This window comes from Dromaius novaehollandiae, chromosome 3 (assembly GCF_036370855.1).
Source record: "Dromaius novaehollandiae isolate bDroNov1 chromosome 3, bDroNov1.hap1, whole genome shotgun sequence".
Lineage (NCBI taxonomy): Eukaryota > Metazoa > Chordata > Aves > Casuariiformes > Dromaiidae > Dromaius > Dromaius novaehollandiae.
In genome coordinates, this window is record NC_088100.1 from 131,435,508 (window position 1) to 131,448,251 (window position 12,744).

At 52.0% G+C, this 12,744-nt stretch overlaps 1 protein-coding gene across 2 annotated transcripts in view; it reads left to right on the plus strand.

Annotated features, from left to right (window-relative positions):
• The window catches only part of SPRED2 (sprouty related EVH1 domain containing 2), a 70,091-nt gene extending 62,782 nt beyond the window's left edge, over nt 1-7,309 (plus strand). For both annotated transcript variants that reach the window (XM_064510164.1, XM_026110471.2), the window contains exons 5-6: nt 3,133-3,282; nt 3,896-7,309. In XM_064510164.1, the coding sequence (XP_064366234.1) occupies nt 3,133-3,282; nt 3,896-4,546 (801 nt within the window). In that variant the 3' untranslated portion in view covers nt 4,547-7,309. The remainder of the gene's footprint in view (nt 1-3,132; nt 3,283-3,895) is intronic.
• The last annotated feature ends 5,435 nt before the right edge of the window (nt 7,310-12,744 follow it).

Here is a 12,744-nt window from a genome sequence, read left to right on the forward strand (position 1 = left end):
TTTGGAACGCTCTTTCCCGTTGGTGAAGCGCAGCCTGGCCCGGGAGCCCCTGTTCTCTCTCGATTTAGTCCCGCGGCTGAGCGTGCTGCGTTTGCGGGGTCTGCAGGAGACCGGCCCTGTCCCCCACTGCCGTCCTCCCCAAAACGTTCAGCGGGGCAGAAAACCCCGGCTCAGACAGAGCCTGTGAGTTAGTTTCGTGGATGTACGTGTGGATTATTTCTGCAACTGCCTGGCAGTCGTGTGGGAGAAGAACCGTTCTCCGCTTCCATCGCTGACAAAGTCTTGCTGTCGTTGCTCGGGGTGGCGAGTCGCGCTGCCCTTCACTGAAGATCAGCGGGCGCCTTTTCTTTGCGAGCGCGCCGGACTCGCCTGCCAGCCGCCCAGCTCGGATTCGCTCCCCGCTGGGCGATGCTCGGAGAACAGTGCCCTTTTCAGGGACCGAGCATCGTGCCTTTGATCGTCGGCCACTTATTTTCTTCTGAGCACTTCCGAACGGCTTTTTGAACCGTGTTTTAACTATGGGCCCTGTCAAAAGCGCTTCCTGCCGTTTGTTTGAACCTTATCTGAGCCGCTCCACGGAGTGCCCCGTGTCCTTGTGCTCCGAAGGACGGTGAGTAATCGCCTCCTACTCCCACTGCCCGCGACTCTCCCGGCTCTGTGGGTTCCCCCTCTTTGCTCCCTTCCGCCGTCTCGTCTCCACGTGGGAGAGACCAGGACTCCTCAGCCATCCGGAAGCCGCCCCGTGCCTGTCGTTGCGCGGGGCCTTGCCCTGCGAGCTCTGTCCCGGTGGAAGTGTCCTCGCTGGGACGGGGCAGAGGGGGTCCGAGGCCGGGGTGCACCGCGGCGGGGGCCGTGCCCCCATGGTGGTCTCTGGGGAGCTGCCGCCTCTCGGAGCTGCTGCTGAGCCGCGGCAGGCGGCTGGGAGCGTACCGCCGCGTGTGTCCGACCGAGCTGCCTTCCTCGCTTACCTGATCATTACTGTTGTTTATTTATTTTACTATCCGTTTCCCCAGCATCGTGAGATTCTTGAGCCGATTTTAGGGCCAGCTTTCATTTATTCGTTCCCGTGAATAACTCGGTCTCGTCAGAAAACTGTCGCCTTGCCGCTCGCCCCCTCCGCAGGTCCCTGCTGCCCAGCAGAGGTGTGGGGCAGGTCTGGGGGAGCCAGCGCTAACTCGCTGTTCGGAAAGGGGTGTGTGTGTGGGGGGGGGGGGGTTCCACCCTTTGCTTTTCCAGTCTTTCAGCCACTCACTCCTGTGCACCGAGAGCCGTCCCTCGTCTCCTGCAGAAGCGCGAAGCTTTGATGGGGGACCTCCCTGGGAAGCGGCAGCGCTGATCTCGGCCAGCAGCCAGCGAGGTGCCGCAGAGACGTGGTTTTTCAAGCGGTTGCTTTTGCGTCACGGACCGGGAGGCAGCGTTACCTGGTTCACAGCAGAGCGAACGGGGACCTGGTCTGCACAGCCTCCCTCTTCCCTTCCCGGGCACTCGCAGAAGTGTTTGTGTTGGCAGGCCGCCAGGCTGAGCTGAGGACATTGAATGTGTAAATGAAGCAATTTTTAATAAGGTTAAAGCCGAGGCCTAGGCTGCAGCCCCTTTGGTATGCTGCAAGCAGGTTTCGTAGCCATGTCAACACACGTGGAGGGGAGGGCTTGGTTGCCCTCCTGGTCTGGAGGAGAGCAAGATGTGGAAGCAAGTCGCACGGGTAAGGATCGAGCAAGATAAAAATCACTGCAGCCACTTGTGCCAATTGCCTCTTGCAGAAATACTGCACTTTTATTTTGAAATGTCCCCAAAATGTGCTAGATACTGTAAGACCTGAAGTTACAGGCACGAGGGTTAGCTCAAAGTGTTTAAAACCCGGATATGAAATGCTTATGTCTAATAAGTTACAAAGGCTGCGCTGATGAAACCCAAAGGTCCGAATACCAGTGCCATTTACACTTTGTAGGTGTTGTTAATGTGTCTTAAGAGGTGCTCTGCTTCTGAGTACTTAACCTCGTTTAAAGAAAACCCATGCGTGGAAGGTTTTCGCGGTAGGAGGATCAGCCATTCAGAACTCATCCCGCTGCTTGTGCTCCCCAGATAACCCCGCCTGACTTCACACCGCGCTGCAGGTGGGTCTCTGTATTTGCTTTTGGCAAAGTAAGTCGGGAGTTGAGCGCTGTTGAGTGCCGTACCGGTTAAAGTGGATCAGCGTGTGTTTCGTGTTGTAAGGCGTTGAGGTGTGCTCACCTTTGGACAGTCGTGCAAAGCTCTTGTATTCTTGGGTAAGAGACACGTCTGGTGCAATTCACTGGAAAATAATTTTTATAGACTGCATTCTTGACAAGGAGAGAAGGTTTTTCAGGTAAAACCAGTATTCTGGTAAGGGAAACAAACATATTTTGAAGCTGCAGGTACTGGCAGTGGCATATTATTACGTGGTATTTTGTCCTTTTGCAATTTTTGTTGGGTAATGATGTAATTAATTCACCTAAAGAAAATAAGGACTGTGAGCTAGGAATGTATGAAAATACAAGAGGGAACATTCATTGCACGTTAGAGATTAGTGACTGAGTGAGAAGCAAAAGAACCGTAAGCTTTAAAGGAAAGCTGATTATGTAAGTAGCTTGTGATGAACTGGAATTCAGCAAGTGTTTGGAGAAGAGCATGTAAAGAAGTTTTTGACTTAATGGGGCTCCTGCAGGTTAACAAAATTAGCAGAATTTTTGTAGCCTGGGTGACTAGTCGGTTCTGTCCGAGCGTGCTCCCAGGGCTGACGTGATTGCATCATTTAAAGGAGTTTAACGTTGCTGTTGAGAGGCAGCATCCCACGTGAACATTCACCTGCCTGCAATGCCCAGGACAGCAAATAACATGCCAAGCAAATACAGGTGGTGTGAGTGGCTGTGTCACTGGCCAGCTATACCATGTTTTATTTTTCCATGTGTGTGGCAACAGTTTTTATGGCCTGGCAACAGATCTGCCTCTTTTAAGAATTGTATGGGAAACTTTATGAAACTGCTTGCTCTCATGTGTTGCCAATATTGCAGGTGTGTGCAAAATCAATGAGTGGCAAAACATCTCTTTTAATGTTGTCTGCAGTAACAGCTGAAGGTGTGACAATTTTTTTCCCCTTTCCGTTGAAAACAGTATGCTACAGATAGTTCCTCGAACTCCTCCCAAAAAAGGGAACAGCCTGTGCGAACGCTAGCTTCTCCGACATCCTGCGAACATCGAAGAATTTGCACTCGTAGCCACCTTCACGACCATTATAGCTCTGACCACTACCATCTCGAACAAGTAAGCTTTCTTCTTGCTCTTGCTGCTGGAAGGGCTGTGTCTGTCATAGCTCAGCCTGTAAAAATGTTGTCCCCCCAACATCCTTCCAAAGATCCCCTGCCTTCCTGCCCTGCTCCTTCTCGGTTACCTTTAAAAGGCTTTCTGTTATTTAAAAAAAAATAAAAGTTTACGCTGGGATTTAATGTTTCTTTGTACTGTCTGCAAGCAGACCATCGTAGCTCTGTGGTAGCTGCATGTCTTCCTAAGCCAGAGACTGAAACTCGGTGACGGTTCAAATGTGCCCAGGAATTGGTGACTACCTTGTACCTGGGTAGTGGCTACTGCTCTGGGACTATTTGCTTTCAGAAAGTTGGAATATGGGGAAAAGCAGAACTTTTACCCTGCTACTGCAGAAAGTGAGGCACTCTGTGAAGTTGCACTGATTCACTAGTTTTCTTAGTCACAGCAAAATGAGGTGCATAAGAAACAGAAAAGGACAAAACCGTTAAATATTGGCTTTTTCATTAAGCAATTTAAAAAATACTGAGGAGAAGGTGATGAAAAAATGATTCCCCAACGTAATAACTGATTGTTTCTGTTTTCTCCCTCTTCCCATCTACCCCTGCCTCCACAGTCAGTACCACGATCCTACCGGCACGTCAGCTTTCCGGATGACGACGAGGAGATTGTGCGCATCAATCCTCGGGAAAAGATTTGGATGACCGGCTACGAGGACTATCGCCATGCCCCAGCACGAGGAAAGAACTTCGATCCTGACGACATGGACTCCTACGTACGTTTTGCCAAAAGCGAGGCCTCCAAACACGAATACACTTACCCTTACATAGACAACTCGGACTTTGACCTGGGCGAAGACATCAAGGGTGCTGTGATAAAGACTCAACCTGTCAAATTCAAACCCAGGCGGAAGGAAGACGGCGAGCGATCGCGCTGCGTGTACTGCAGGGACATGTTCAACCACGAGGAGAACAAGCGGGGCCAATGCCAGGATGCTCCGGACCGCGTCAAGACTTGCATCCATCGAGTGAGCTGCATGTGGTGCGCGGACACTATGCTCTATCACTGTATGTCCGACCCGGAAGGAGACTACACGGATCCTTGCTCGTGCGACACCAGTGATGAAATGTTTTGCCTCCGGTGGATGGCCCTTATCGCCTTGTCTTTCATCGCTCCATGTATGTGCTGTTACTTGCCGCTTCGGGCTTGTTACCACTGTGGGGTCATGTGCAGGTGCTGTGGTGGAAAACACAAAGCTGCTGGATGACTACGGATGAGTCGCAAGCGTTACGTTTTTCCTGTAGTTCAAGGAACACGTTGGTTTGGGAGCACCGAGATCACTCACTTTGATGCAGCCACTGTGCCCAACAGCATCCAGAAACCGCCGGATTGGATCACTTTACCTTTGGTCGCCGGGGGCTCACAACTGCATTGATTTGCTCATCAAGTGTTCTAACTAACTAATCTACAGCATAGACTTTTGTATTATTAATCTGTAATCGAACAGACTGTCTTGTACATGTTTATATTATTATTTTTTTTCCAGTTAAAATGAGTTTGAGGAAAGAACTGCTTGCAATGGTGGTGGATTGTAGAACATCTCCAGGTTGTGTCCGTCTTGCCTCCGCCTGTGCAGTACCATCGCCGTGTCAGCGAGCTCGGCACCTCTAGAAACGGGGTGGTATTGCAGAACGAAACCGCACTTGGAAGATATTGTAACTTGCAGCCAAGTTACTGTGTGTATAGAAGGTGTGCTAGTAACAAACTTGTACCACAACACAGTATTTCTGTCACCGATTTTCTTTCCTTTTTTTTTTTTGTCCCATTTTCAAGCCAAAATAGCCATCTAAGCTGCAGTTTCTCTTTTAAAGTCCATCATCATTTCCTTCAGCAAACATCTTAAATTATTTCTCTGTTCTTAAACAGAAAGCAAGGCTTAGTTACCGTAGTCATGTAACCATTGAGAATCTGGTAGTTCTCCTTACCTGTAATCATTTCAGACCACTACTTGAAAGGGAAGCTTAAATTTTAGGGTGTTTTTCCCTAAATAACGTTGGAAAAAAATAAAACTGTATTTCCGGAGTTCTGCCAAAAGGAGGGGAACTTCTTCATTAGCCAGCCATGTAACGATCTGAGAATAAAACACTAAGATTGTAGAGGAGCAGAATTGTCGTGACGCGAGGAATGATTCACCAATGCAACTTCAAGAGCACTGTTTTAATCCATGGCAGTTCTGGGGCAAAGCTGCAGTAAGTGGTGGGTTGTAAGGAAAAGAGTATTTGTTTGTGTCTTCTGTGTAGCACACGAGCGTGAGAACACGCGTTGCAGCGGGAACTACATTTCGCGTTTCTAAGCAGGTATTTAAAATGAAGAGCCAGGATGCTAACCACCGCTTTAATTCCCTGATTTACGGTCCCAGTCCTCCAGATGCCTACGCGTGTCCCAACTTCATGCGTGTGTGACCGCCCTCTCTGTGATCCTACGAGTCGGATTAAGGTGTGAGTCTTTGCAGGAACCAGAGCGAAGCGTTGCCCTCGCTTCCCCCTCCCCAGTTCACCAACCAGCTTGATCAGGTGGATGCCTAAGGTGCATACAGCAGGAGAAGAATACTTTAATTTTTTTTGTTAATGTCATGTCGTCTTGTGTACAAGGCTTGTAATTAGCTGGAAAAAGAGTATTTTTCTAATATATTACAAGGAATAGCCAAATAATTTTTATTAAAAAAAATGATTTAGCGCAGTGAGCTCTAACTAGCATAGTACAATCCGAATCCTTTGAGGCAGCTAGGGATTGGCTTGTCCACGCTGGCACTGCTGTTTCTGCCATAATTTCTGTCTGCAGTAAATTGCCAGTGGGCGCATGTCCTTTCCCTCCCTCTATTGCACATTGACATCAGTCTTAAAAGAGAGGATTTTTTTTTTTTTTTTCCAAATAAGTGTAAGGAGCGCTTGCCATTTGTTCGTGGTGGAACGTCCCGGCAGTTCCTCCGAGAGTTAATCACCGCTTTTTAGTAAACCATGAATTAAGTATGCAACGTGCTTATACACTATAGGGTTTGGTAGGCTTAATTTGTAGCAGTTGCTGGGGGTTTTTTTGGTTGGGAAAAAAAAAAAAGGAATGATAATGGAAAAGGGATGGAGTGTTACACTCTCGGCGATGTGTCTGGGTTTGCTGAATGAAATACAAATATTTTGTGCCTAATAGCAGTTGACAAATCTCTCAATGGTGTCTAGTAAACATCAAGCCAGCCTCAAGAAAATGTAATGGAACAACCTTTTCCTTTCATTTCTGTTCTCAAAGTTGTTTCATGTAAACAAATGTCTGTAAGATCTTCTCTCTATAAAGCACAACACTACAAAAAGGTCTTACAGCTTTTTGTCCGGTCTTGAAGTGCCCCTATTTATTTAAGTAAAGTAGACATACTCCAAGCCTTTCTGTATGTCTGAAAATGAAAATTTTTTTAAAAGCCCTCTTTTTTCCTCCTTCTTCCTCCCTCTTCCCCTCTTGGGTTTTTGTAATACTTGTAGATTTTGCTGCGCGTGCTATTTGGTTTGTGAAGGCAGTGGTGTAAGGGCACAATGATAGAAATGGGTGTTTTCTGTAAATATTTCTCCTTAATTTCCACACTGCTGCTGAACAGTGCGTAGTGTTCTCCCGGTCAGCTTTGCAATACTGACATCAATCATTTGAGAGAAATTATTCAGATTTTATTTTTGTATCTGTGGTAACAAAACATTAACCAATTTTTTTTTTTTCTGTTGTGGAAAATTTTTTTCAAGCTATTGCTCACATTAACAAATTAAAGTGCCTGAAGCCTCATCATTATTGTATCTATATACTAAAAGTTAAAACCCTGTTGTATTGATTTTTATAAGCCTTTTTACCTCTGTGTAAAAAAAATATATATACAAGTGTATGATGTACATTTTAGTTCTTAACTTCTTTTTTTATTGTTTCTAATATGTATGATCAGTGTAGCTATTGCTTTACAAATGTACCATGTAAATACAAATACATCATATCGAAACGACGCCGTTCGCGTTATTTGCCGACGGGGCAGAAGGAGCAGAAGTGAAACCCGCTCGGTCCGTGCTGGAGCGCGGCGGGGGGGTTGGGGAGGGGGCCGGGGGCCGCCGGGGTCTCGGTGCCCTCCGAGAGTCCCGGGGGTTTGAGATGGAAGGTGGGGAGGATTTTTAATGCCGTTCAGGTGGGTCAGGGGATGCTGGGCAGCATCCGAGCAACTCGGAAACCGGGGGAGAGAGGGGAAAAAAATAGTGTAGCTGCACTTTTTTTGCAATGGGAGCACGTTAAGGCCAACACCAATTATTTCTGAAAAGCCCTTTTATTTATTTGTTTCTTTTATATAGATAAGTGACTGAAGTGATAAACGGCAACACCTATCCATTCCTTCTTCTTTATGAGTGTCTGTGCCGAGAACCGCGCGCTGGGTCCTTCGGCACGCAGGCAGGTGCCCGGATCTGCCCCCCCCCCCGGCCAATGATGGTGGGGGGGGATGCAGATTAGGGGGTGCAATTATTTATTGTTATAGATTTATATGAAAATTGAGAGGTTTATATTCGTGTGATACAAATTTATATTTGTTACAACTTAGGGGAAAAAAACAAAAACCAGGCGCAGGGGCCAACCCATCCTCCCCATCTGCACCGTAACTCTGCCGCCCCGGCAAGTCGGGGGTAGCCGCCAGGACAGCTGGAAGCGAAGCGTCATTGCATGTGTTCCCAATGCTTATCGCAGGCAAAACCGGGCGGCTTCCCTGGCCCAAACGCAGCTTTTCCCAAAGCATTTGCGCGCCTGCGTGCAGCGCTGGGGACGGGACCCGCTCGCCCTTCCTCCCGTCCCCCCCCGGGCCGTGGCCGCTTCCAGGACGTCCGTCCCGCTGGCATTTTCTGAACGTCTTGAATCAGGCGCTTGAATTCCTCAGCATCTTGGTGGCACAAGTGGAAATAAATAGAAAAGCACTTGGCTCCCGCCCAGAGACAAGATATTTCAATGGTGGAAAATATGTGCGTATTTTGGGGGCGGTGCGCTTGCATCGCTGCAAATATTTTTAGTCACTTCCCCGCGCTCTTGCACAACCAGCCCCAGCCATTCATGTCCCTTCCCCGCTACCGGGTCGCACCGCCCTAAGCTCGGTTCCCATGCGGCAGGCTGGCCGCTGTGAAGCACGCGCGAGGACCTGGCGTGCCTTTTTCTGCGTTTTCTAAGGTTACGGCACGATGAGCCGCAGAACTGGCTAACATGGGTTTTAGGGGAGCTCATGGGCCAGGATTAGGCTTGCCACTTCAAGCGAGCGGTTTTTTTTTTTTTGTGATTTCTTTTTCCCTTTCCACACCCGATTCCTCTGCTTCGGTGCCGTGTTAGCGCTAGCTCGTTAACTGCTTGCAGTCGCCGTGTGGGATCGCAGCGCTCTGAGAAGAGACCGGGCGGAGGAGCTTCTGCTGTGAGCACCTTGCTCTGGCGCTGGCAAGTCGGAGCGTCCCCGGCGCGCGCTGGGGTCCCAGCAGAGCCTTCCCGCGTCGGGACTGCAGCCAGCTCCAACCCCATTCGGCAGCGCCAAGCTCAGGCGCTCCCGAAATGCAAAGTATTAACGTCCTTGTGCCCTTGAGGGCCATTTCCAACAGTAAAAAGCCCAGTTCCAGAACTACTGAACTCGAGTGATTTCACTTTAAAAGTGCTTGCTCTTTACAACTTCCTGACAACAGTGATAAAAGCCAAGTTGGAAAGTGCAACTTGTGAGCACATTCTGCTCAAGTTCTGGCCAAAATGTAAAAGAGAGCGTTTTTATGCGCGCAGCCAAAAGAGGCAGCGCTCCGCTGGTTTCGTGCAGGATGCTGAGCAGCGTGGCCGAGCATTGCAAAACTCAGGGGGTTGGGTTTGTTTCAGAAAATTCTGAGTACCTGAAGAAGCCGGAATGGAAGTTAGCGCTGAATGTGGGTGCAGGATATCCCGGGTGTGAAATACAAGCAGCAACGCAAGCTGCTTTTTCTTGGAGGCTGCCTGAAAGGCTGCTGCCAGACCGGCGGGGTGTCGCGGAACGGGGCTCCACGCTCAAAGCGGCGGTGGCGGCGTCTCGCTGGAGGGCAGGTGGGACGTGCTGCGGGGGGGTGGGGGGGGGGAGCGGTCCCGCCAACGCTGCGGGTCAGGCTGCCAGGCGGGGAAAACACCCCTATTCCCGGGCCAGCCGCGGAACAGGCGGGCTGCCAAGCAGGAGCGAGCGGTAGCTGTGGGGTGAAGCAGAGGGCCGCGTTCGGCGCAGGGCCACGGCTTTGCTGCGACCCGGGTGGCAGCTGCCGATCGGCCGCGGTGCTGCTGCTCTGGCCTCAGGGACGGGCTGCGATGTGCAGGACTCAGCTGCCGGTATCGCAAGAGCTGGCACCCAAAGGCTCGTGCGCAGGGTTCTGGGGCCAACCCCCCCCCGGCGACCTTCCCGCAGGCTCTGGGCCTCTCTGCTGCCTGCCCGCATCGCGGTGAGGAAGGCGGCGAGCGCAGGAGCCGCTGCATCGGCATTGCCTGCGGCTGGGGGAAGCCTCCTCCCCGCGTCAACAGTCTGTCACTGATTTGGGCCTCAAACAGGCAAGTTTATGCGCCTCAACAACAAAACAAACCCAACTGAATGCAACAGCAGTGCGCGTTCATGCAATAAGCCTAACAAATTTTTTTTTGTAACGCCGCTGATTGCTCCGAAATGCTGCAACACCCTTCCCGCATCTTCTCTGGGGCTTTGGCTACCGCCGAGTCCAACGGCTGCCGTTTTCTCCCCCCGGTTTCGTGCGGACAGACGTGCGAGCGTGACAACGGCCGCGAGCAGCGGCGCAGAGCAGCCTTTTCGCGAGCGCCGGTGGCTTCTCCTCCCAATCCTCCCCTTGGCCAGTGCTTTTCATCCCTTTTTCCGGCTCCTTTAGTCTTGGCTCTCCTCTTGTCGGGATGGCGGCGTGTTCCCCTCGCCGTGCAGTTTCTCTGAAGCCTCTTCGGTGTTAAAGGACACAAAACAGGCTGCAGATAGGAAGCAGGCAGTGAAAAGAAAGCAAATTTACTGTTTGGTGTATTCTTTGGGCTTGCTGATGTTGAACGGCATTTGTGAACTCTGCGTTCTGGGACTCGGACGATTTCGAAGCCGGTCGTGCCGTAGCTGTGAGGACAAGCCAGGATGAGCGTTTTCCACGCTGGGTGTCGAAGCCCAACATCCGTATCTAGGCTCCCAAGTGAAACGGCTGTTTTGAGAGGTGTCGAATGTCTTCAGCTCTTCCTGGAATCCGTAAGATTTCCTAGATCCTTTGGTGTAAAATATTCGCCCCACCGAGGTCAACAGCCAAGTTCCCACCGGCTTCGGCAACATTTAAACACCTCCCCGGTGCAGAGCTAGGCGACTAATTGCAGCCGGCTATTTTCCCAGCGGCCCGGTAACACGGCTGGTTAGCTGCCCTCCCGCCCGCCGCCACCCGAGCATCGCTCTCCCTTGCTCGGGGGATGCTTCTTTTAACGCGTGCCGGGATGTCTGGGAGGGAAGTGACCTGTTTTTCCCAATCGGGGCAAAGAAATGAGTCAGGGGATGCCCCATTTCCCCCAGCCGCCCGGCTCAGGCTGCTGCAGGGGCTGCTTCGCGTTGGCTGTGCGACGCGCTGTAGGTGCATGAGGTGCTGCTTCTGCTATCGGATTGAATTCTGTTTTCACCCCCCCCCCCCCGCTCTCTCATTAATAGGAGTATCTTTCCAGCTATGAAATTAAATTTCTGTCGTTGGAAAGTCAACAATTCCAAGAGATTTCCTTAGGCTTTTCTTGCATGATGAGAAAGATTCCCGGGCTCCAAAAGGCTTAAAATGTCTGAGTCTTGCTCATAATAACAACCCGAAGGGAATAGTCCCACTGACTGTATGTAGGCCAGACCTCATAAATTAACACATCCAGATAATGACACATCAGCTTCTGGAGCCTCCTGAATACGATCGCGTGTAACGATAGCCACTGGCTGCAGAAGGGCTGATTGGCTTTGGCTTCACAAGCTAAACAGCGCAAAATTGCCAGTATTTACACATGGGATTTCCCGAAAGCCAGACTGAGGTAGAAAGCAACCCTGATTTCAGAAGAAACGTGCATCTTTTCGTGCAGGTATCCGAACCAGAACCGTGGTTCAGGGGACCCTGCTACCGGGCATAAACGCCTTTCAGAGGTGGTTCCCCGCAGCTGAGGGCTGCACGCTGACTCCTCTGGGAGCTGCGCCGCTGCCGCCAACGGGCCCTTTCCTGCATTTCTTTGCGGAGTCGAGTCCAGCTTACGCAAACGCTGCCTGCTCCGGGAGTCTCAGTCCTGTGCACTGTTCAGACTCGCGCGAGCCGTGGTTTGCGTAACGGCTCCCGAAAAGAAGTGGGCCTCGAAAAGCCAAAGGGAGCCCCTTTCCCGCGGGAGGTGGAAGCCGGGCCGCCCGGGCTGGGGTCCAGCATCTTTCCCCGTGCGCAAGCAGCTGGTGGAGGTTTTCTGGTGGGGGCTCCCGAACCGGGTGCCCTTGCACAGCCGGTAACGCTAAGTCGATGCGCCTTGAGTTTGCTGTGGGCTACACGTGTGCAATGGGGGCAAAAGAGGGGCCCTTCCTTTCTGACCCTCTTGTCTCCCCCGGGTCTGCCGTGCCAGCTGCCAGGCCGGGATCCACGTGGCCGCTCGTCGCCTGGCGGGATGGGACCCTCGTCCCGGCGGCGAGCACCAGCCTGCGGCGGTTCCTGCCACGCCGGCGGAGTACGGCCGGCAGCATGGTCTTCGTCGTCTGTCAAAAACCCACAGCTGCACCCGCCTGCGGCTCTGCCATGCGAAACCTGGGGTTGATCAGGAGGAGCGAAAGCGTGGCGGCTTTGGGGCGGCCTCGGCTGAGCGCTGACGGCCGAGGTGGCCTCCCGGGCTCGGCTGCTCCTCGGGGCTGGGGTTTCGCAGTTCCCGGGCAGCCCCCAGGCAGCCAGGGCTGCAGGTTGAAGTACTCGCCGCGTTCTTCACGTGCCGAGTCATGTAAGTTGGAAAGCGGGAGCCTAAGATTCTGCAAAGCTGCTTTTGCACATAAAGACTATTAAAAATTCATCATGACAGGGAAAAAACCAGCACCGCTGCCAGGAGCAGAGGACTTTGCGTTGACTCGGCTAAGGCCGGAGGGGCTGAGCTGGAGCTAACCCACACTAATCCCCCTGCCTGGAGGGGGGCAGCAAACCCTCCCTGGGACCGACCAGGCTGCAGCTGAGCCCCAGCAGGGCCAGGCCGCCTCTCCCGCGGTGCAGCCGCCCCGCGCAGCTCAGCTCGCAGCCTCCCGGGTGCAGCCGGCGGCGGGACGGCCGCGGCCCCGAGCCCAGAGGGGTGTCGCCAGCCCGCGAAGCGGCCGCAGCCCTCGGCCGGCAAGTTCCTCGGGGCTGACCTGTAGCACGGAGCCAAATCCGGACGGGGCGAACCTCCCCATTCCTTGCTCTGCTG